This window comes from Amblyraja radiata, chromosome 19 (assembly GCF_010909765.2).
Source record: "Amblyraja radiata isolate CabotCenter1 chromosome 19, sAmbRad1.1.pri, whole genome shotgun sequence".
NCBI classification, from domain to species: domain Eukaryota; kingdom Metazoa; phylum Chordata; class Chondrichthyes; order Rajiformes; family Rajidae; genus Amblyraja; species Amblyraja radiata.
Genome location: NC_045974.1, coordinates 25,128,707 through 25,154,209, shown reverse-complemented (window position 1 = coordinate 25,154,209; position 25,503 = coordinate 25,128,707). Strand labels below are relative to the sequence as shown.

The 25,503-nt window shown below is 46.9% G+C and overlaps 1 protein-coding gene across 1 annotated transcript in view; it reads right to left on the bottom strand.

Moving 5' to 3' along the window:
- The window catches only part of ppm1h (protein phosphatase, Mg2+/Mn2+ dependent 1H), a 112,827-nt gene extending 92,913 nt beyond the window's left edge, over positions 1-19,914 (bottom strand). Inside the window, exon 1 of the mRNA XM_033038100.1 lies at positions 19,427-19,914. Coding sequence (XP_032893991.1) covers positions 19,427-19,659 — 233 coding nt within the window. The 5' untranslated portion in view covers positions 19,660-19,914. The remainder of the gene's footprint in view (positions 1-19,426) is intronic.
- Between the last annotated feature and the right edge of the window lie 5,589 nt (positions 19,915-25,503).

Below are 25,503 nucleotides of genomic sequence, written 5' to 3'. Positions count from 1 at the left end.
CCAGTGACCACACTGTACATTACACTGGGTGGCGCCAGCAATGGCTGCCTCGCCAACAGTCTGTCTGTCTCTTCCTTCATTTTTTAATCTCTTATCTCAACGGAGGTGCAATTTTTTTTCCCGTATCACATCTCCGACCACACTGTGGCCTAACATCGAGGAGTTAGCGGCCTCTGCTGGAGACCGACTTCGGGAGCTCCAACCGCGGGAGCCTGCGGACATTAATATCGTGGAGCTCGCGGTTCCCGATTAGAGACCGACTCCGGGAGCTCTAACCGCAGGGGTTTCAATCGCCCCGACGCGGGATCTTCGATTGCGAGCTGCGAGAGCTTCGACCGCCCCGACGGATGGTTCGACTGCCCCGATTGTGAGAGAATAAAGAAGGAAGAAGCCTTCCATCACAGTGAGGAATGTGGGGAATCCGCTGTGGTGGATGTTTATGTTAACTTTTATGTAGTTGTGTCTTGTTGCTTTTTTTAAAAAAGTACGGCTGTATGGTAATTTGAATATGACTGTACCTTAATTGGTACACGTGACAATAAAAGACATTTGAAACCTTTGAAACATTAGCACTATCCTACACGAGGGACAATTTACATTTTATAGAAGTCAAAGGAACTCGGCGTGCCAGGCAGCATCTGAGGAGGGAATGGACAGGCAACATTTCAGATCGGGATCCTTCTTCAGACTGAAGCATCCCAACCCAGGGGTGAGGGCCCACAGTGGCGCAGCTATAGAGTTGCTGCCTTACAGCACGAGAGACCCGGGTTCGATCCAGACTACGGGTGCTGTCTGTGTGGAGTTTACATGTTTTCCCGCGTGGGCTGTTTCCGGATCCCAAAGACGTAGGTAAATTGGCTTCTGTAAATTGTCCCTGGTGTTTAGGATAGAACTAGTGTATGGGTCATCATGGTCAGTGTGCCCTCGATGGGCCGAAGAGATTGTTTCTACGCTGTATCTCTAAATAAAAACAATCACCTGTCCTTTCCCTCCACAGATGCTGCCTGACCTGCTGAGCTCCTCCAGCACTCTGTGTTTAGCTCATAGCCTAGATAAAGCCATGATAATTGGAGCACCTGATTTACTTCTGCAATCAAGAACAAAAAGATTAGCAGGGCTGCAGAAAAAGCTTTTACCCAATGAATAGTGTAACTAAAGAAGAAAAAATGGTGCCTAATGGTATTCTTTAACAGCATAATTGATGTGATAGGATGCAGCTACTGAGGGAAAGTAGAATTAGAATGCTCCGAATGCGTCGTCTAGCAAGGAAGCACAACATGATATGAAATATTCATAGTTTTATTGATTTAATAACTAACCTATAAAAATCAAATCGAAGACACATTTCTGCAAGAACAGAGAAGCAAAGGATAACAATACATGTGGAGTTCAAGAGGTGAAAGATTGCAGCCATTTATCATTTATAATGGTCGGGGCACTCCATCACCTTGCTGCCTGGGCACATGATGTTGTTGAGGATTTGGCAAAACAAGTCCATGTGTGGAATTACAACATTCACTCACCTTCCTTGATGGCTGAAGGTGAAGGTGATTCTGTGAAATTCATCGCCACCGACGGCAGTGGAGCCCAAGGCATTGGGTACTTTTAAATCGGAGATTGATTGGTTCTTGATTAGAAAGGACGTCAAAGGTTACAGGAGAAGGTAGGAGAATGGGTTTGAGAGGGACAGATAGATCAGCCATGATCGAATGGCAAAGTGGACCCGCATGGCCTCATTCTGCCTCTACGTCATGTGGCTGCTCATTACTCCATCTCCAAATCCAAATCCAAATTTTTAACTCCCCTTTCCATCCCCCTTACCTTTCTGTCCTGGGCCTCCTCCGTTGCCAGATTGAGGCCACACATTAATTAGAGGTACATCACCTCTCCTTGGGTGGTTTACAACACAATGGTATGAACATTTTATTTTTCTCTAATTTTAGGTACGTTATACAAACGCGTCTCCCCCTCCCCACTAAAAGTCAGTTAACCAGTTCCATAGGTCACAATGATGTATCCCTCTTGGGGTCACACCGTTCCTAGACCACAATCGGCCTATCAGCCAACAGACCCACTAAGTTACTCCAGCACTTTCTGTCTATCTTTGGTATAAACCAGTATCGAAAGTTCATTTTTCTTACATATACAAATCAATCTACACCCAGAGTACTTTCTATACCAACTCCTCCCAACTTTCACATACAGGTAGAGCCCCCCCCCCCCGTGTTACAAATGCCCAATTTATGGACACCCCGTACATGCAAACAAATGTTTGGGAGACTGGAGGGATGGGATGGATTTTCCAGCAGATGCAGGGCTGCAGGCATCTTCTCCTGGGTAGAAACGGGGCATCTCTGCATGTGTTCAAGAAGGAACTGCAGATGCTGGAAAATCGAAGGTACACAAAAATGCTAGAGAAACTCAGCGGGTGCAGCAGCATCTAAGGAGCGAAGGAAATAGGCAACGTTTCGGGTCTGAAGAAGGGTTTCGGCCCAAAACGTTGCCTATTTCCTTCGCTCCATAGATGTTGCTGCACCTCTGCATGTCCTCTCTTCCCACCCCCCTATCCCCCCTCTCCCTGCCCCAAACCACCAACAATCTCCCCAATTCTCTTGTTACCAACCTATTTTCAGGAGCCACTCAATCTACCAGCACTTCTTTAGGTGGAAGGAAACTAGAGGCTCTGGGGAAAGACAATCACAAGGGATTAGGTGCAAAGCTCACACAAACAGCACCTGTGGTCCGAATCCTACCCACACCACTAGAGCCTTGGTTTACACAGCATGACTCCTGATACATTGCTGTACCAAGACACTGTGGTTTACTTTTGACTATTCGTGCCTTCAATAAAGAAAATGTACAGCTCCACTAGGACGCGCAGTGTGGCAGCGGTAGAGTTACTGCCTTACAGCGCCAGACAGCCGAGTTCAATCCCGTCGAGGGGTGCTGTCGGTACAGAGTTTGTACGTTCTACCCGTGACAGTATGGATTTTCCCTCAGGTACTCGAAAGATGTACACTCCAAAGATGCACAGGTTTGCACGTTAATTGGCTTCTGTAAATTATAAATGGCCCCTAGTGTGTAGGGTAGTGCTAGTGTACGGGGTGATCGATGGTCGGCATGGATTCTGTTTCTCCAAAACTATAACTAACTAGCTTCAGAATGTCTATTCACGATAGCCCAGCATTAATGTTGTTACAGGATAGGGAAAATTTAACAAGAATGTAAGTTGGGTGCAAAAGTGAGATAACAGAGCTAGTGTGAACGGGCGATCGATGGCCAGCGTGGAATCGGAGGACTGAGAGGTGTGTGTCCATGTTGGAGCCCCTCAAAAATAAGGGAAGGAATTCTACGCCAGAGGGCCACATGAGTGGCAAGGGTGGGGATAAATTTGTGTAAACAGAATTGAATGTTTGTATAACCTCCGAGGATGTCGGATGAATTTTTTGCACAGTTCCTGTATTGTATATATTTATTACTTGAATAAAGTCTATTTTGAAATTAAAATGTTGTTTCGCTAAAACTATAAAGCTTCAGAAAGCCTTCTCCCTTCAAGATGGCCGAGCATTAATGTTGTATAGGGTGGGGGAAGATTATAAAGGAATACGTCGAAGATGGTAAAAGGCCAATAGAGGGGGTGGTCCCCATAAGCCTACAAGAGAGGCAAAGCTGCGGAGCAGATTTATTGGGGTACAGTGGATATGCATTGGAAATTTCCACTGACATACACAATCTCAGGCTCTCATAACTCAGCATTTCCCATTTATTATTAGACTGCCGCACTGATTCTCTTGCCAAAAGCATTTTTGTCCACGATTCAGAAAATCTCTGACAAGGTTACCTCCTATCTACCAATGTTGATATTTTATTCAGCAACAGTTACAATAACGGCAGCTACAATTCCAAAGGCGTAGAGGTTAACTTAGCTTTGGTAAAAAAAATTGTAAATTGTCGCCAGTGTGCAGGGATCGCTGGTCAGCATGGATCGGTGGGTCACTGTTTCCGTGCTATATCTCTAAACTAAGCTAACTGGACTATTGACCACAGATTCCAATATCTATGGAATAATAAAGTTACACATTGGAGATAGAAGGGTCCCGACCCGAAACACCACCTATCCATTTTGTCCAGACCCACTAAGTTATTCCAGCACTTTCTGTCTATCTTTGGTATAAACCAGTATCTATATTTTCCAGCATCTGCAGGGCTGCAGGAATCTTCTGCTGGGTAGGAACGGGGCACCTCTGCATGTCCTCTCTTCCCACCCCCCTATCCCTGCCCCAAACCACCAACAATCTCCCAAAAGAAGGAGAATAAAGACAAATTTACTTTTGGCTAAACTACCATAAGCTATCCTGCTACTTCAGTTAGGCCCCTATGTGAGGTTGTTCAACTGTATCTTGGTAAATTTGAGAGCTTTGCGAATTATTTTAGCCCAGAACTAAAATTTCCTGTAAATATGACACTTTTACGTACCAGCAGGTGGATAGATTTCCCCTTACCAAGAATCGCGAGCCAAGAGTTTTGTTTAGAGATACAGAATGCAAACAGGCCCTTCGGCCCACTGAGTCCACACTGACCAGCAATCATCCATACAGTAGTTCTATCCTAGAATGGGACAATTGACAGAAGCCAATTACGCTACAAACCTGCATGTCTTTTGAATGTGGGAGGAAACCGGAGCTCCAGGAGAAATCCCACACTGTCTCAGGGAGAACGTACAAACTCTGTGCAGACAGCATGCGTGGTCAGGATCGAACCTGGTCTCTGGCATCGTAAGGTAGCAACAACACGTCACTGTGTCGTCAACTAGTCTAAAAGTCCCAAAACAGAACAATTAAATTGCTACTTGCGGCATAACTCCGGACTGTTTATATTCCATAAACTGCATGAGATGCAATTCCTGAATGTTGGGGTTGGAACATATTCCAGAACATGGCTGTTCTCTGGGTGCTCCTGTCTCCTCCCACACTCCAAAGACGTACAGGTTTGTAGGTTAATTGGTTTTGGTAAAATTGTAAAATGTCCCCAGTATGTGTGGGATAGTGCTAGTGTGTGGGGATCGCTGGACGGCATGGACCGACCGAAGGGCCTGTTTCAGCGCTGGATCCCTAAACTAAACTAAGTTCTTTCAAAGGGAATTGATGGTAAACTTATAAAGGGAAAGTCTAATCACAAGCTCCGAGGAGTCTGAAAAGGGGAGGCACTTTGCTCAAGGCACAGTGGATTACAATTCCGTACAGTAATTCCGTTCGAGGACGAGCCATCTTGGGAAACGGCTGCTAACCAGCAGCCATCCGTTTAACTCGCTTTTTAAAAAGTTTTTAGTAAGTCCTGTGTCTCGTCCGTTTGGAGAAATTGACTTTTTAATGTGGGGGGTAGGGGGCAATTTTATTTCTAGGTCCCTACCTGGTCGGTGAGGCAGCTTTTTCTCCGGGCTGCCCATCGACCCGTCCTCGCGGCCTACCAGCGGGCTTGGAGCGCCGTTTCCTGGCGGGGACCGCCCAGCACCTCGGCCTCGGTGGCGGCACAGTGCTGGAGCGCTATTGCGGAGCGGAGCGGGCGATGCCTTGCCTGGGTCGCCGCGCTGGAGCTCCGGTAAGCTGGACCGCCGAGTCCAACACCTCCGGGCTGCGCGTCTGCGGATCGGAGCGGGCGGCGCCGTTTTCAACATCGGGTGCCTGGGAGCTCCAAACCGGCGCGGCCTTGTCGGCTCCGGAAGCCGCAGTCTCCAGCTTGGAAGCGGCCGTTCCAGGTGGCCCAGCCGCTGAGAGGACTCTCCCGACGCCGGGGCAAGACCACCCGGTGAGAACGGCCAGGAACATTGGGCCTCCATAGAGGCAATTGCGGTGGCCTCAATAGGCCTGACTTTGGGTGAACTTGGGGTTGGGGACTGGACATTGTGCCTTCCCCCACAGTGGTATCCATTGTGGGGGGATGATTTTTTGTCTCTACGTATCCTGTTAGTCTTTGTCCAAGATGGCTGCCGTGAAGAGAGAGTGGACGCTGGCGCGCTTTAGCTGCCGCTGCTCTCTCTTCACATTGTGTTTTTGATTTTTTGTTTTTGGACTGAATTATGTTTTTAATTTGTGTTTCTGTGATGTCTTTATTATTTATTTTATTCTGATTATATGTTTTTTATTCCTGTTAATCTTTGTAAGGTGTCCTTGAGATGTCTGAAAGGCACCCAAAAATAAAATTTATTATTATTATTATTACAGTTCCAAAACCACACAGCTCAGCATGGTGGCGCAACGGTAGAGTTGCTGCCTTACAGCGCCAAAGACCTGGGTTCGATCTTGACCACAGGTGCTGTCTCTACAGAGTTGTACGTTCTCCTTGTGACCTGCGTGGATTTTCTCAGGGAGCTCCGGTTTTCTCCTACTCTCCAAAAACATACAGGTTTGTAGGTTAATTGGCTTGGTAAAATTGTAAATTCTCCCTAGTTTGTGTAGGATAGTATTAGTGTGCGGGGATCGTTGGTCGGCATGGACTCAGTGGGCCGAAGGGTCTGTTTCTGCACTGTATCTCTAAACAAAACTAAAACTAAGCTCACATTATCAGCTTCATTGCTAGGCCAACTAAAGTGGAAGCAACGATTGATAGAAGATCACCTTAGAGTGTGTGAGTTCATAAGTTATAGGAGTGGAATTAGGCCATTCAGCCCATCAAGTCTACTTCCATTCAATCATGGGTGGTCTATCTTTCCCTCTCAACCCCATTCTCTTGCCCTATCCCCATAACCCCTGACACCTGTACTAATCAAGAACCTGTCAACCTCTGCCTTAAAAATATCCATTCACAGCCTCCACAGCTGTCTGGCAATGAATTCAATGAATGTGGCAATTAGTTACATGAGGGAAGCTTCAAATCATTACACCTTGAATCATCTTATAGAAAGTCTACTTATACATTGAAGGAGATTTAGTACACATTGGGTATTACACACGACAAGAAGAAAATATTCTACTAATGAACATTATTGCCACTAAATATACTTATCAATTTGTCCTTGCTCATTGGGTCTATTCCAAAAGTAGATCACATTTTTCTTTCAACGATGGACTTTTGTTAGGCAACAACTTTATGAAATAAATGTGAATTCTTTAGCAGAGAACAAACTTAAGTAAGTGACAAACAAGTGGGCTGGGGAAGTAAAGGGCCTGTCCCACGAGCATGCGTCTCCATGCGACAACCGCGACCTAAAGGGCCTGTCCCATGAGCATGCGACTCCATGCGGCAAGCGCGACCTAACGTGGTCGCTTGAGCCGTACGGCCTCGCGGGGCCGGTCCCACTTCGATCGCCGGAACCGTATGGAGTTGTGCGGAGCTGGTCCCGACATCGCGCGGGGCTCCGAAAAACTGACCGTATTCAAAAATTCCGCGCGGCAACGGCCTGCCGGCCCGCAGCCGCCTCACGTCACGCGCGAACTTCCCGCGGACTTCGCTCGAACTTCATGTCACTCACTCGACCTCCGCGCGGCCCCTGCTTATGGTTTGGTCGCGCTTGCTGCATGCAGTCGCATGCTCGTGGGACAGGCCCTTTAGGTCGCGCTTGCCGCATGGAGTCGCATGCTCGTGGGACAGGCCCTTAACTCTACTTCTCTCACTTCACATGCTGCCTGACCTGCTAAGTAGTTCTAATGAAAGACACAAATTGCTGGAGTAATTCAGCGGGTCAGGCAGCATCTCTGGAGAACATGGATAGGTGATGTTTCGGGTCCCGACCTTTTTAGTTTACTAAGAGGCCCGTTAGTCCACCGATTCTGCGCCGATCAGTGATTACCCCGTACACTAAAACTATCCTACACACTCAAGATTATTTTAAACAATTTTACCAAAGCCAATTAACTTGCAAAGCTGCACGTCTTTGGGACGCAGGAGGAAACCGGAGCACCCGGAGAAAACCCTCATGGTTACAGGGAGAACGTACAAACTCCGTACAGCCAGCACCCGTAGTCGGGGTCGAACTGGGTCTCTGGCACTGTAAGGCAGCAGCTCTACCACACCGCCCATACACCGCACACCACCTATCCACGCTCTCCAGAGATGCTGCCTGACCCGTTGAGTTACTCCAGCATTTCGTGCGTGTGTTTTGTTTTACATGAATTAAAATGTTATTCTTGGCATTTAGGAACCAGGTTAGTTCCTGCTTCACTCATCCAAAACAGACAGTCTCCTGATCGCATAAATAAAGTGGTCAGAAATGCAAATAGAAGCAGGCTATTTCTCTTTGATAGCAAACAGCAAACACAAGGTCACATCTAAACTAACAACGCCTCAATAGTGAATCAAGAGGCTTGAAACATTCAAAAAAGAGAATTTGGTGGTGTGGCAGAGATTGAAACATAATCAGGTCAGACCACAGAATAACAACCAGCAGCTGGGTGGAAATGTGACTGGAATTAGATAGTGAAACGCAAACAGCAATGACAGCGCCGAGAGAGGGTTATCTGGTTATCATGCCCAAGCCAATACATAATCCGCTTTCTGGTTCCATTAACTTTGTGATTCTATAGAAAGTAACAGGGAGGTCATATCTTCAGGGACAACACATTCCTTATGCTTTGCATCAAGAGACATTTGCAGTCTCCGTGATTTCCACCGCTACAAGATGATGCATTATATTTTGCCAGCTGCGAAACTAAATTACAACAAGATATAATTATGACCCGATTAAGTGTTCTGATAGTGTTTCTGTTATTTCTACCAGAACTTACCTTTAATTGGCACAAGACCCAAGGGCAACGTGCACCCTATAGACATTTATTTGCAACATTGGATTGGATTGGATTCAATTTATTGTCATTGTCTCAATTAAGAGACAACAAAATGCTATTTTCCTTACAGTCATACAAAAAAATATTTTAAAAATAAGTTAAAAAAAAGCACAAAACACAGAAGCCCACGACACAACATCCCCACAGCGGCACCAAAGTTCCCCACTGTGAGGGAAGGAACCAAAGTCCAGTCAGCCTCCTCGCTGATCTTCCCAGATGTTCACCCGTGGTCGGGGCCTCCCGAGCACACTGTAGTCGCCGCTACGGGTGGCCCGATGTTCAGGCCCTCTCGCCGGGAATGATGGAACCCCGACGTCGAACGGGAGAACATCCTATCCTCAGTGGCCCGGACCTCTAAATCGGCCACCTCCTACCGGAGTCCGAGGCTCCTGAAGTCCACAGGCCGAGCTGGGCGGAGATTCACGCTGGCGACCCCCGACAAAGGGTCGCAGGACTCCGCGATGTTGGCCAGCGCTGCCCGCGTTGGGAGCTCCGCGATGTCGATGCAGCAGGCCCAACACTCCGGAGCTCCAAACGGCGATCCCAGGTGAGGCATCGCCCGCTCCGCAATGTATCCAGCGCTTACCGCCGCTGCTGGAGCTTTGGTCGGTCCCGGCAGGAAAGGCCGCACCAATCCAGTAGGTAGGCTGTGGGGTGGGGGTCGAGGACGCCACTCAAATAATAGTCGCACCCTCTGCAGGAAGCGACTGAAGGGCGGTTTCCCCCTTGCCGTACCCTCTTCCCCCACATTAAAAAAAAAAAAAAAAAAAATACTTCAAACATAACAAAAAATAAAAAAGATACCGGACTAAAGGCGGAGGCAACCAGTAACAGCGCCACCGGATGTTCAGCTGGAACATGCACTGTTGCTGGCCTTTACCAGGATCAAGGAAGCAGGGTCCCGACCCGAAACGTCACCTGTCCATGTTCTCCAGATATACTGCCTGACCCGCTAAGTTCCTCCAGCACTCTGTGTCCATTTCCCTATTAGGTGCGCGACCAATATCCACCCCTTTTTTTACTTAAGTGAGAACTTTGGAAACAGATGGTAGAGTTTAGTTGAGTTTATTATTGTCATGTGTAACCAGGTAGAGTCAAAAGCTTTAGAGATACAGCACAGAAACAGGCTCTTCGTAACACCGGGTCCACGTCGACCAGCGATCACCCCATACACTAGCACTATCCTCCTACACACCAAAGCCAATTGACCTGCAAACTCGCATTTATTTCAAGAGGGCTGGAATATAAAAACAGGAAATGTAATGTTGAGGCTCTATAAGGCACTGGTCAGGCCGCATTTGGAGTATTGTGAGCAATTTGGGGCACCTTATCTGAGGATGTACTGGCTCGGGTGAGGGTCCAGAGGAGGTTTACAAGAATGATCCCAGAAATGAGTGGGTTAATGAGTGGAATAATTGTACTGGATAGCAGATCCTCTTCTGGGACCAGCACGCAGAGTCGCCACACTCCAACACCATCTTTTGTTTGGCATCAAAAATAATTTATTTGATTACGAACACAATACAAAAACCGTGGTGACACAACCACCACCATATTACAAAATCGCTAAGTTAGTCAGTCACTAAATTCCCAACAACTATGTTACAAATATACTAAGTAACTACTGTATAACTATGTCCCTCTCCAACACCACCCGGGCGTGGACGTAACCCCCCGGTAAAGTGGCAAGCATCTGGCTCAGGCAAAGCCCTCTTCGACCTGGCGCTGTGACTTGTGGATGGCCAGTTTGGCAAGGCCGAGGAGCAACCCAACCAGGACATCATCAGCCCTGCCCACTCCCTAGATCCCGTCACCAGTCCTTCAGTCGCTGACAGTAGAGCCACTCCTCCCCCTGCGGACCCTGGCTACAATGGACGCTCTATCCGACACCATCTTGGTGGCAGCCAGCACGAAACTGGGTCAGGACTGTGCTGTATAGCGTGAAAACAGGCCCTTCAGCCCAACTTGCCCACACCAACCAACATGTCCCAACTACACTAGTCCCACCTGCTTGCGTTTGGCCCATATGGAGAGAATGGAGAGAAGGCAGGTACAGGATACCGAGTTAGATGATCAGCCATGATCATATTGAATGGCTGTGCAGGCACGAAGGGCCGAATGGCCTACTCCTGCACCTATTTTCTATGTTTCTATCCCTCTAAACCTATCCTATCCCTGTACCTGTCTAAACGTTTTTTAAACATTGTGAGAGTACCTGCCTCAACTACTTCCTCCAGCAGCTCGTTCCATGCACCCACCACCCTTTGTGTGAAAAAGTTACCCCTCAGGTTCCTATTAAATCTGTCCCAACTTACCTTAAACCTATGTCCTCTGCTTCTCGATATGGTTTAAATATATAGAATTAAATTTACATGGGGAGGAAACAAAATGGCAAAATCCTCTCAGCCATACAACATATTACTGTCCCTTTTCCTAAATCATATCGCAATGACAAAATAACTAAATCAGTTCAGTGGCTGCCAATGTCTTCTGGCAACTTGACTCTGCACTTCATTGGAGATAATCCTTATTTGTCATATATTGTTATTTCCAGAACACACATTTTCAAACTGGCTCCATGCACAGTGGTACACAAAAATGCTGGAGAAACTCAGCGGGTGCAGCAGCATCTATGGAGCGAAGGAAATAGGACAGTGCTACGGCTACAGAGATCCTATTGAGATACCCCTGTTCGTTAGACTTCAGATATTTTTACTCACCGATTTGTAGTCATTACTACCTCTGGTGATCTATGTTAATAATAGGCATGCTCGTCAATAATGGTCGTCCTTCCTCAACGTGGGATATCAGGGTTAACATTTATAGGGAGCTTATCGCAACAACCCAAAAGATTAATACTTAAACTTTAACGAAAAAATAGTTTATTAGTTTGGTTTATAGATAGAGCATGCAAACAGGCCCTTCAGCCCATCGAGTCCGCATCGACCTGCAATCACCCGTATACTAATTCTATCCTACACTCTAGGAACAATTTTTACAGACACCACATTAACCTGCAAACCTGCACATCTTTGGAAACTGGAGCACCCAGAGACAACCCACACAGTCCTAGAGCGAATGTACAAACTCCATACAGATACCACCCATAGTCAGGATCGAAATTGGTTCCCTGGTGCTGTGAGGCAGCAGCTCTACCGCTGCCACCACTTGACACTGTACAGAGTTAGACGACCATCACGGATCAGCAATTCAAAAAAATAAATCAGATACTGACCATACTGCACTGCACACCATCAAAACAAATCCATGCATTATTTTTTATCTATTTCAGTAGCATTAACACAAAATGGATTCTGTTGCAAATCCAGACAGCTTTTTAATTATTTATATTTCTCTCTGACCTGGTAACAAAGTACTATTACTACTACTACCCATAACTCATTCCATCTTGGTTTTAAATATGCCCCACAAACATTTGTGCAAATTATTTGAGAATAAATTTACGAGCAGCATTGATGTTAAACTCACTTTTTTCCCCTGGTGTTAAAAACAATTAAACCATTGTTTTAATGTGAAAGATTGGAGATTAAACGGGAATCTTGGTTTAGTTTATTATTGTCACGTGTACTGACGAACAGCGAAAAGCTTTTTGTTGCGAGCTATCGAGTCAGCAAAAATACATGGTTACAATCAAGCCGAGAGGGCGGTTCAGTTGCCTGATAACAGCCGGGTCGAAACTGTCCCTGAATCTGGAGGTGTAAGTTTTCAAACTTCTGTACCTCTGGCCTGATGGGAGAGGGGAGAAGAGGGGGAGATGGGAGAAGAGGGGGGGGGGACTGGGATGAGATTCTTTGATAAGTTAGTTGTTTTTAAAAAAAAGAGAATGCTGGATATCTGGAACATGTTGCCTGGGAAGGTTTAGTTTTGTGTAGAGATACAGCATGAAAACAGGCCCTTCGCCCACCGAGTCCATGCCGACCAGCGATCACCAGTTCACATAAATTCCGTGTTACTGTGAGTTGTTTTTGAAGTTTCATTGGCAACCAATAGTTACACAACAATATTACACAGAAAGCAGCCACATTAACTGTTTGTATTGGTGACGTTGCGGGATTAATAATGACCTCAAAACAATCCTTTTTCTGCCTCAAGCATCATCGGATCTGTTCCAATGGGCAGGGGGCACCGAGGCTTATCTGAAGGATGGAGACTCATGCAGTGCAGAGTTGCCTCAGTACCACACTGGAACGTCAATCTGCTCCACACTCTATAGCCAGGACCGTGTAGCCAGATGCAGTTTAGTTTATTTATTATTGTTACCAGTACTGAGTTACAATGAACAGCTTTTTGTTGCGCGCTAACCAGTCAGCGGAAAGACTAGTCTGATGGTGTTTCTCGACCCGAAACGTCACCTATTCCTTCTCTCCAGAGATGCTGCCTGATCCGCTAAGTTACTCCAGCATTTTGTGTCCATCAGCGGAAAGATTATAGGTGATTACAATCGAGCTTTTCCACAGTGTACAGATACAGGATAAAGGGAATAATGTTTAGTGCAAGATCAAATCCGATTAAAGATAGTCCAAGGGTCTCTGATGAGGTAGATGGTAGGTCAGGATGGCTCACTAGTTTCTTTGATAGGATGGTTCAGTTGCCGTTCCGTTTAATATGTTATCTATTGAGTACTGGGTTTACGAATCTGTTTACCATCGAGAACATCTCTTGCCGGTTTGACTTCAATTCCCTGAGAAAAATTTTGCCCATCAACCTTGATCAATTAACAACCATAAAAGAAGCAAGGAGTGATATTGAAGGGAGGAGGCCATTCAGCTAACTTGGTTTAGGTTTATTAATGTTACGTGTACTAAGGTACACTGAAAAACAGATAATACTGTCCATAAATACAACCAAATCAAACTCAAGTACAATAGGTTATGCAATGGGGAAGGTACAGAATGCAGAATACAGTTCTCAGCATTGTAGTGCATCAGTTCCATAGACAAAGTCCAATGTCCACAATGGGGTAGAGGTGAATCGGACAGTACCCGAGTTTATGGAAGGACCATTCAGAAGCCTGATAACAGAGGGGAAGAAGCTGTTCCTGGGTCTGGTGTTGCATACTTTCAAGCTTCTGTATCTTCTGCTGGATGGGAGTGGGGAGAAGGAGGACTGGCCGGGGTGGGACAGGGAAATAGACACATAATGCTGGGGTAACTCAGCGGGACAGGCATCATCTCTGGATAGAAGGAATGGGTGATGTTTCGGGTCAAGACCCTTCTTCAGACTGAGACGGAGGAGTATTTTATTATGTTGGCCGCTTTTCTGAGACAATGCAAAGTGTAGATGGAGTCAGTGGTGGGAATGTTTGGTCTGTGTGATTGACTGGGCTACATTTACTGCTCTCTGCAATTTCTTGAGGTCTTGGGCAGAGCTGTTCCCAAACCAAACTGTGATGCATCCCCACAGTATGCCCTCTATGGTGCACAGTAGAAGTTTGTAAGGGTCATCGGGGACGTGCTAAATTTCCTCAGTCTCTTCAGGTACGAGCGACTGGGACGTTGTAGCCATGACTGAAACCTGGTTAAGGGAGGGGCAGGACTGGCAGCTCAATGTTCCGGGGTACAGGAGCTTCAAGAGAGACAGGGGTGAGGGAAAAAGAGGAGGGGAGCTGAATTGTGGGTTAAGGAGGATGTTACCGCTGTGTTCAGAGGTGACATTACGGACGGTTCGTCTAGTGAGGCTATATGGGTGGAGCTGAAAGGGAGGATCACCTTGTTGGGGGTGTACTACAGACCCCTGAATAGTCAACGGGAATTAGAAGAACTAATTTGCCGGGAGATTGCAGACAGCTGCAGGTCAAATAAGGTTGTTGAAGTAGGGGATTTTAACTTTCCCAATATAGTCTGAGAAAATCATAGCATGAAGGGTTCAGATGGGGTGCAATTCCTCAAAAGTGCTCCAGGAGATTTTCTTAAACAGTATGTGGAGGCCCCCACATGTGAGAGGGCAACGCTGGATCTAGTATTGGGAAATTGGGAAGGGCAAGTTAATGAAGTGTGTGTGGAGGAGCCTTTTAGCTTTTCGATTAGGTTTAAGATAGTTATGGATAGGGGCGGAGAGGGTCCACGTGTTAAAATGCTCAACTGGGGTAAGGCCAACTTTGAGGGTATGAGAGAAGGTCTCGCTCAAGTTGACTGGAACAGGTTATTGGATGGGAAAGGAACATCGGCCATGTGGGATGTTTTTAAAACTGTACTGAAGAAAGCTCAGGTTGTGTACGTCCCCGTTAGAGTGAAGGGCAAAGCAGGCAAACGTAAGGAAGCTTGGCTGACAAGGAAAATTGAGATGTTAGTCAAAAACACGAAGGATGCTTGGGACAGGTATAGGCAGCTGAGATCAAGCGCATCACTGGGGGAGTTTCAGGAACTAAGGAGTAAACTAAAAAAGGAAATCAGAAGGGCAAAAAGGGGCCAGGAGATAGCTCTGGCGGGTAGCATTAAGGACAATCCCAAAAGATTTTACAACTACTTAAGAGGTAAAAGGGTAACTAGAGATTGAATGGGACCTCTCAGGAATTAAAGCGGTCACCTCTATGTGGAGCTACAGGAGACGGGCAAGGTCCTAAATGAGTATTTCTCCTCTGTATTTACCAAGAAGACAATAGGACGGAGGAAATTGGAGCAGTCACTGGAAGTGTCTTGTACCGTCGAAGAAGTACTGAAGATACTGTCATGTTTGAAGGTAGATAAATCTCCAGGGCCTAATCAGATATATCAGAAGACATTGCGGGAAACTAGAGAGGAAATTGTGGGAGTCCTGGTTGAAATTTACGAGTCGTCCTTAAATACAGGAGAGGTGCCAGAAGCCTGGAGGGTGGCAAACGTTGAGCCTCTTTTCAAGAAGGGCTGCAGGGGAAATTCTGGGAACTATAGGCAAGTGAGCTTAACATCTGTAGTTGGTAAATTACTGGAGAGTATTCCAAAGAATAGAATATACAGGCATTTGGATGGGCAAGGGTTGATTAGGGATAGTCAGCATGGTTTGGTATGTGGGAGGTCGTGTCTCACAAATCTGATAGATTTTTTTTGAAGATGTGACCAAAAAGGTTGATGATGGCAGAGATGTAGATGTTGTGTACATGGACTGCAGTAAGGCATTCGACAAGGTTCCGCATGGTATGCTGCTCTGGAAGGTTAGAACGCATGGGATCCAAGGAGAGATAGCTGAATGGATATGGAATGGTGGAAGGTTGCTTCTCAGACTGGAGGTCTGTGACTAGTGGTGTGCCTCAGGGTTCGGTGCTGGGCCCGTTACTGTTTGTCATCTACATCAAAGATTTGGATGAGAACATACAGGGCAAGATTAGCAAGTTTGCTGATAATACAAAAGTTAGTGGTTTTGCAGATAGTGAAGATAGTTGTGAACGATTGCAACAGGATCTGGATTGATTGGCCAGGTGGGCAGAGGAATGGTTGATAGAATTTAATACAGAGAAGTGTAAGGTGTTGCATTTTGGGATGTTGAACAAGGGCAGGACCAACACAGTAAATGGTAGGCCTCTCTCTGGGTAGTGTTGTAGAGCAGAGGGATCTAAGAGTACAGGTGCATGGTTCTTTGAAGGTCGAGTTGCAGGTAGATAAGGTGGTCAAAAAGGCTTTTCGCATTTTGGCCTTCATCAGTCAGAGTATTTAGTATAGAAGTTGGGAGGTCATGTTGCAGTTGTATAAGACGTTGGTGAGACCGCATTTAGAATATTGTGTTCAGTTCTGGGCACCATGTTATAGGAAAGATATTGTCAAGCTTGAAAGGGTTCAGAAAAGATTTACGAGGATGTTGGCAGGACTAGAGAGTGTGAGCTATAGGGAGAGGTTAAGTAGGCTGTGTCTATATTCCATGGAGGGCAGGAGGATGAGGGGAGATCTTATAGAGGTGTACAAAATCGTGAGAGGAATAGATCGGGTAGATGCACAGAGTCTTTTGCCCAGAGTAGGGGAATCGAGGACCAGAGGACAAAGGTTCAAGGTGAAGGGGAAAAGGTTTAATAGGAATCTGAGGGGTAACTTTTTCACACAAAGGATGGTGGGTGTATGGAACAAGCTGCCAGTGGAGGTAGTTCAGGCTGGGACTATCCCATCGTTTAAGAAACCGTTAGACAGGTACATGGATAGGGCAGGTTTGGAGGGATATGGACCAAGCGCAGACAAGTGGGACTAGTGTAGCTGGGACATTGTTGGCCGGTGTGGGGAGTTGGGCCGAAGGGCCCGTTTCCACACTGTATCACTCGATGACTAAGAGGAGTTGGAGTGCCTTCTTGGCTGTCGCTTCAATGAGGTTGGTTTATTGAGCACATGTGGACACTTTGTTACAGCACATTAGGCGGCAGGATATCACAGCGGTAGAGTTACTGCCTTACAGTGCCAGAGACCCGAGTTCAATCCCGACTACGGCTGCTGTCTGTATGGACCGTGACCCGAGTGGGTTTTCTCTAGGATCTCCGATTTCCTCCCACACTCCAAAGACGTTCAGGTTTGTAGGTTAATTGGCTTGGTAAAATTGTAAATTGTCCCTAGTGTGTAGTGTTATTGTGCGGGGATCATTGGTCAGTGCAGACCCAGTGGGCCGAAGGGCCTGTTTTGGCCCGGTATCTCTAAACTAAACTAAAACATAATTATTCTTCCTTTCCCTTTTACACTGTACTATTGAATCTGCTTGCACTGCCCTGTTAGGCAGCACTTTCCAGATCATAACGCTGCATTGAACAAAATCCTCATCTTACCTCTGACGCAGTGGGCTAGCAATCTGATGACTTACTCCAAATGCTTACAGATACATCAATTCAACCACCTTCATCAACCTTCCACCTAAACGTTGCCAATCCTTCTCCTCCAGAGATGCTGCCTGCCTCCGCCACTTTGTGTTTTTTTTTACAAAACAGCATCTGCAATTCCTTAGCTTAGACTTTCGAGACACAGCGCTAGATCAGACATAGTCTGCACCGACAAGTGATCATCCCGTACACTTATGGGCCTGTCCCACTTAGGCGATTTTTTAGGCGAGAAAAAGGGGCCTTGACCTGAAACGTCACCCATTCCTTCTCTCTAGAGATGCTGCATGTTCCGCTGAGTTACTCCAGCTTTTTGTGTCTATCAATGGAATGGGGGGTGTGGAGATGGAATGGGGGGGGAGGGGGGGTGAGTGGAGATAGAATGGGGGGATGATTGGAGATGGGATGGGAGGTGAGTGGAGATGGGATGGGGGGGGATGAGTGGAGATGAGATGTGAGTGGAGATGGGATGGGAGTGGAGTGGATGGGAGTGGGTGGCTGGGTGGGCTGGCTGGGGGGGCTGCGTGGAGCCGCCTGGGGCTGCGTGCGTGGGATGGGGCTGCGTGGCGCTGCCTGGGGGGCTGCGTGCGGTGGTGCTGGGCGTGTGCGTGGCGCTGGGCTGGCGGGCTGCGTGGCGCTGGGCTGGGGGGCTGGGATGGCGGGCTGCGGTGCGCTGGCCTGGCGGGGTGCGTGGCCTGGCCTGGGGGGGCCGTGAAGATGGTGGGGGGGGGAGTGGAGATGGGATGGGAGGAGATGAGTGGAGATGGGATGGGAGGGGACTAGTGGAGATGGAAGAGTGGGAACCAGTTCCTTGTTTTCCATGCATAAAAGGGGCAGCTTTGAAGCAACGATGCCGTTTATAATCCCCACAGTGGCCATGCAGGTTGTGGGAGGAGAAGGGGTGTGGAATTAGGACGTATGCAGAGGCGCTCCTGTGCACACCTTAACAGGTAACACAATCCGCCACGCCAATGCCTTAAAGGAGCGACGTTACAGCAACGCTGGCTGGAGCCGCCGCTGATGCCGATAGCAGCAGCAAACCTTTAATAGCAGAAATAGTCCCGTGTGCCTTCCAACCACACGTCACCTTTACGCATACAGCGTTAGAATAAGGAGCAAATTGCGGGGATCTGACCCCCCTGTTTTACATCCGTAATCTTCCAGAAACAACATCTGAGCCGTGTTGAAGCCACTTGCATTAATTATTTCTCTCTCGTTCTCCTCCTCCCCCCCCTCACCAAACCCATTGCGTCTTTAAAAAAAAAATGCACCGACATCATAAATAAACAATCGTTCACCTCCAGCAGTCGCTCCAATTCCAGATTCAATAACCCACCAAAACAGATGGTCATTTCACGAGGATACGAGTAAAATTTCCCTCCCCCCACATTCGTGGGATTACATTCATTGAATACTTTGATCTTATATTTCAGACAAAAAATTTTTTTTTAATGAAATATTCAGTTCAAATTCCGCTTTGAACCTCACCATTATATTCAACTGCGTTCACACTGGTTTTTACTTCAATCTCATCTTTAGGCAAACGATATGGGAATCAAAAATATTATAATATTTAGTAACTCTGCATTGAACCTCGCCGTTATATTCCCCTGCGTTTGCTGCTACAGTAAACATATGGTTACATTTATGGATAAATAGACCCTCAAAGCCCACTGACAAAATGGATTAGCAATAGAGTCATCTTTGCTGCAGGGAGGTTTATGTATATTTAAAATGAAAACCTGCACGATTGTTATTTTTTAAAGCCAGGCACGTCTGTTGAGGAGCTTTGTCAACCATCAAAGGACATTAAAATATTATGTATTAATGTATTTAATTTTGGCTAGTAGTGTGCGTTACTCACTCTGCGTAGCCCGTTGACCAGGGCAGCCTCTGGTTTTCTTTTACCGTGAGGATGGGTCTTGCGATGTGGTCTGCAGAGCACTCGATCTCATCCGGCGAGAGTCCCAGGAACTCCGGCCTGCTGTAAGGAAATTTCATGGGCAGCTCGGTGCCATTGATATGCTCAGCGCTGGCGTTGCCCGGCATGATGCCTCCCATGAAATTGGCCACGGCAGATTTCACTCGGGTGAGCATGTTATTGCTGAGAGCCCCCCTCGCTTTAAGGAGCAGGCTCGTATCTCCTTTATTGCTGCTGCTGCCTTCTTTTCGTTTTCTCCTATTCAGGTAAGAGAGAGCGAGAGAGAGAGATCCCAACCCTACAACTGCGGAGGGGGAAACGGAAAGGAGAGAGAGAGAGGGAGAGGGAAGGGAGAAGCCGGGAGAACGGTTCAGACTGGCGAGCTGTGTGAACGCGGAAATAAAGCCATGATCGGCTTTGTCATGTGATGAGGCTGCGCTCGACCGGGAGCCGAGGAGGGGGGTTGTTGGGGAGAGAGAGTGAGTGGGGAAGGGGAGAGAGGGAAGTGAGGGGAGAGGGGGAAGAGCGGAGAGGGGGAAGGGGTGAGGGAGAGAGGGGAAAGAAGAGGCAGTAAAGGGGGAGAGGGAAAACGACGAAGAAGAGGAGGAGGAGTGAGGGAGATGTGGAGCAGGGAGTGAAGGTGTAGGGGAGAGAGGGGTGAATGGGAGAGGGGGTGGAGAGGGTTCACCGAGGAGAAGGGTGGAAATGGGGAAAGGGAAATATAGAAAGGAGAGGGAAAGGGAGGGTAAGGTGAAGGAGGATGGAGGAGGAGAGGGGAGGAGATAGAAGGGGAGAGGGAGACAAGGGAGGAAAGGAGAGAAAGAGCACTGAATAGAAGGAAAGGATGGGTGAGCTGGAGGATGGGGAGGTAGAGGATGGGCAGGGAGAGGCCGAGAGGGCAAAACACAGGAACGGGAGAGAAAGGAAGAAGAGGGAGCGGAATGGAGGGAAGATCAACCAAGAAACACAGTGAACAGAAGTAGAGGGGAGGTGGGGGGATTGGGGAGGGAGAGTTAGGGATGACTCGGGAGGAGGAGAAGAGATGATGTGAGGGAATAAAGGATGAGAAAGAAATGAGGAACGAAGACAAAGGAGGGGAAATGACTAGGATGTGCGAAGAAGAGAGAGAGTATAGGCCGCTGAGCCTAAGGTGTGATGTTTGTGCATCAGCATAAAACTGGTAAATGCTGTTATGAGGCAACTCGACCATCCTATCACCAACTAGAGGGCGGTCCTGACCTCCCATCTTCCTCATTGGAGATGCTCGGACTATCTTTAATCAGACTTTACTGGACATTATTTACTTTATCTTGTGTCTGTGCACTGTGGACGACTTGATTGTAATCGAGTTTAGTCTTTCTGCTGACTGGGTAGCACTTAACAAAAAAAATGCTTTCCACTGTACCTCAGTACACGAGACAATAAACTAATTTAAACTGATTTGTGTAGGAAGGAACTGCAGATGCAAGATAAACACAAAATGCTGTAGTAACTCAGTGGGTCAGGCAGCATCTCTGGAGAAAGGGAATAGATGATATTTTGGGTCGAGACCCTTCTCTGCGAGATAATGGCCTGCTGCTCGTCTGTGGGGACAGTAGGAGGAGGTGAAGAGAGGTCTCGACGTAAAACGTCACCTATTCCTTTTCTGCAGAGTTAGAGATTTGTTGTATCGAACGCGCGGGAGATTGAGAGGGCATCATCGGGTAATGTGTCTGTGCATGAACAGTCTAACTACTATTGAGTGAAGCCAAGGTCCAGAAATCATCAATATGAAGTAAAGAAGGAAATGGACCAGTTGTTAATCTTTCTATCATCAGGCATATGCATTCACAGAGCTGGACACATTCAAATGCCTCTGTAAATAATGGAGCCCTGTAACTCGGGAAGAAGATGCCTGAGTATGTCAGACAGTTGTAGTTGTAAATTATCCCCTGGTGCAGAGAAATGGCAGAAAATCAAAAGGGCTTGTTGATGGGATACAAGTGGATCAGGGGCGCTACTGTACTTCCAGCGTGTGGACTAGACTTTGGACTTTTTCTTTGTAAAATATGGCGACTGTGCATTTGTGCAAAATAATTTCACTGTGCTGTGCATATGTGACAGTAAAGAACGAGAGAGAGAGAGAGAATAAGTTGGAGGGAGGAATACAAAAATGCTGGAGAAACTCAGTGGGCGCAGCAGCATCTATGGAGCGAAGGAGTTTCCTTCGCTCCATAGAAGCTGCTGCACCCGCTAAGTTTCTCCAGCATTTTTGTGTACCTTCGATTTTCCAGCACCTGCAGTTCCTTCTTAAACAATAAGTTGGAGGGATACAGGGAAATCAGGAAAAAGGGAATGGGATTGATGGAATTACACAGCTGGGAGCCGACATAGGCCCGATGGGCAGACTGGCCTCCTCCATCATTAAATAAGAAACCACATGCTTTTTTTAAGATCTAAGTCATCATAGGGTCACACAACGTGGAAACAGGCCCTTTGACCCAACTTTCCCTCGCTGACCAACATGTCCCACCTATACTAGTCCCACCTGCCTGTGTTTGGCCCATATCCCTCTAAACTTGTCCTATCCATTTACCTGTCCAAGTGTTACCCCATTATCAAGGAGAGTGGTTTATAAGGGACATGCAGAATTGACACTAAGAGATGATCTACATCTAACTGATGACTCCAAGGACCAGTCTCACCCCGGGCACTCCCACTTCTCCCCTCTCCCACTAGCCAAGAGGTACAGAAGTCTGAAAATGCACCTCCAGATTCGGGGACAGTTTCTACCCGGATGTTATCAGGCAATTGAACCATCCGACCACCAACTGGAGCCCAGTCTTGACCTCCCATCTATCACATTGGAGACCCTTGGAGTATCTTTAATTGGACTTTACTGGACATTATCTTGCACTAAACGTTATTCCCATTATCCTGTTTCTGTACGTTGTGGACGGCCTGATTGTAATCATGTGTTGTTTTTCAGCTGGCAGCCAACATAGGCCCGATGGGCAGAATGTACTCCTGCACCATCAAATAAAGAGAGACCACAAGCATTGTAAGAGAAAGGGAGTGGGGGGAGAGGGAGAAGGGAGTGGGGAAGGGGAGAGAGGGAGTGAGGATGGAGGGGAGAGGGGGAAGAGAGAGTGAAGGGGTGAGGGAGAGAGTCAGGCAGGAGACCACAAGCATTTTAAGATCCCAGTGTTGCACCGATGTTAAGGAGAGTGTTTTGTAAAGGACATGCAGAATCGACACAAAGAGATGATCTACGTCTAACAGATGACTACAACAGCAAAACAAATTTAATGGATGCATCACATCACTCCCTGTCCCAAATCAATAACATCTCTCTATTTTGCAGATTATTATTTGAGCAATTTGGAGAAGAAGATTCCTGTTGCCCTAAATGGCGGATCCCTGAATGTCTGTCGCAGGGACAGAGAGAGATCCTGAGACTGAAACCTGAGTCTAATGGTGGAGTTCTTGCTGCAAGAGAAGACCCAGCGACGGGCGGCAGAGGAAGGGCCTGCGGTGGGTGCCGGAGATCGGTCGAGGACGCGCCGCCGAGAGAACGAAGACGGACTTAGCGTGGGAAGGCCACCCAGAACAAAGAGGGAACATTATGACCACATTGAACACTTTGTAACTTTGGCGGTGCCCTAAACGAGGCGACTCTTCGCATACTTTGTGTATCGTATGCAAAACAAAGAATTTCACTGTGACATGTCGCATAATAAAGTATCATTCATTCATTCACCCTGTAGCGAATGACAACTGCTTCGTAACAATAGGAACAGCTACTGTTACCTGGGTTCGGAGGACTGGTGACGGGATCTAGGAAGAGGGCAGGGCCGAAGATGTCCTGGTTGGGTTGCTCCTAGGCCTAGCCAAGTTGGCCATCCGCGGAGTCACGCCGCCAGGTGGAAGAAGGCTTTCCCCGAGCCAGATGCTTGCCCCTTTTCCGGGGTTACGTCCGCGCCTGGGTCATGCTAGAGAGGGACATAGTTGTATAGTAGTTATTTAGTATATTTGTAAGGATTGTAACATAGTTGTTTGAAAATTAGTGTCTAGATAATTTGGTGATTTTGTACTGTGTTGGTGGGTGTGTTGCCACGGTTCTGTATTGTATTGTGATCGTAATTAAATAGATTTTTGTTTATACAAAAAAAACTTTTACCTGGGTGAGTCTAGTGACCTTTGTGCCTCCTCCTTTACAAAGTCCAGCTGTATAACACTGTTGCGTTAGCTTTGTTGCCAGAGCTAACATCTCCACCTGTATTTCATTTAGTTTACTGTTTAATTTATTATTGTCATGTGTATTGAGGTACAATGAAGAGAAAGACACAAAGAGCTGGAGTAACTCAGCGGGTCAGGCAGCATCTCTGGAGAAAAAGGATGGGTGACGTTTCGGGTCGGAACCCTTCCTCAGACTGAAAGTGGGGGGGGGGGGGGGTTGGGAGGGAATTGGGAGGGAACCCCCTCCCAAAGGCCTTGAATCATTGCCTTGAAACCCCATCTGCTTCTCCAGCTGTGCAATGTGTAAATGAGACCCAGCAGAAAGGATCAGGATGCTGCCAGATAGAGTCCTAGAGTCGTACAGCGTGGAAACAGGCCCTTCGGCCCAACTTGCCCATACTGACTCCCCATGTCCTTCTACACGTATCCTATCTATGTACCTGTCCAGATGGTTTTTTAACTTTGTGGTAGGGCATGCCTCAACTACCTCCTCTGGCAGTTCATTCCATACATCCACCATCTTTGTGTAAAAATGTTGCCTCTCAGGTCCCTATTAAATGTTTCCCACTCACCTTAAACCTATGTCCACTAATTCTCCATTCCACTTCTCTGGGTAAAAGATTGTGCATTCACCCTATCTATTCCTCTTATGATCTTATACACCTCTATAAGTTCACCCCTCATCAGTGCTCCAAGGAATAAAGTCCCAGCCTGCTCAACCTCTCCCTGTAGCTCAGGCCCTAGAGTCCTGGCAACATCCTCGACAATCTTCTCTGCACCCATTCCATGTCTGATCTCATCAAGACCCTTTATTATGGCAAAAATATATATTTAGTCTCATGCACACATTGTCTGGAATTGGAATAATATGTTTACCTTAATTGGAATAATATGCTTGCAAGTAACTGGCACTACTTGCAAACTAACTTTCAGTGGTGCGTGATACTTAGGCCCCTCAGAACACCAATACTTTGCAATCTCTCATCATTAAAGAAAATTCTGCTCTCCTGTGAATTACTGCATATTTTCCACAGTCTGCAACATCTGCCAAACTCATCTGCATCCCCCCCCCCCCCCCCCCCCCAGAGCCCCTTGAGAATCTACAGTACCTATGAACTGCACTGCCACGAGGTTTTATATCATCAAAAAACCTGGACATCCAGTAAATCCTCGTTATAACGGGCCATAGTGGGGGGAATGGTGTCTGTTATGGCTGATTGTCGGCTACAACCGAGTAAGGGATTGTGGAGTACGTACAATACTTGTACAATACATGTATTATTGTGTAAGTAGTAGAAACAAAGGAGTGTAGATTCAGGTTAATACACAAAAGGACACAAAGTGCTGGAGTAACTCAGTAGGTCATGCAGTATCTCTGGACAACGTGGAGAGGGGATGTTTCGGGTCGAGATCCTTCTTCAGATTCTCGGTCTGGAACTGGGCCTGGAATCCAGGTGAGTTGACGGTCCAGGCCTGCTGGCAGCCTGGGGTAGAGGCGAGGATCGGTGGAGTCAACTGGTCGCGGCCCGCGGGTGGACTGGAGTGCAGGTGAGGATCAGCGGTGGAGGTTTGTCTGTCCGTAATCACCGAAATCCGTTATAAAGATGTCGAAGGTATACTGTATTTCATTAGGTTTACTAATCCAAACCATTGATAGGAATATTCTGCACTCTGTATCTCCCCTTTTGCTCTACCTATTGTACTTGAGTTTGACTTGATTGTATTTATGTATAGTATTATCTGAGCTAATTGGATAGCATGGTAAACAAAGCTTTTCACTGTACCTCAGTACATATGTAAAT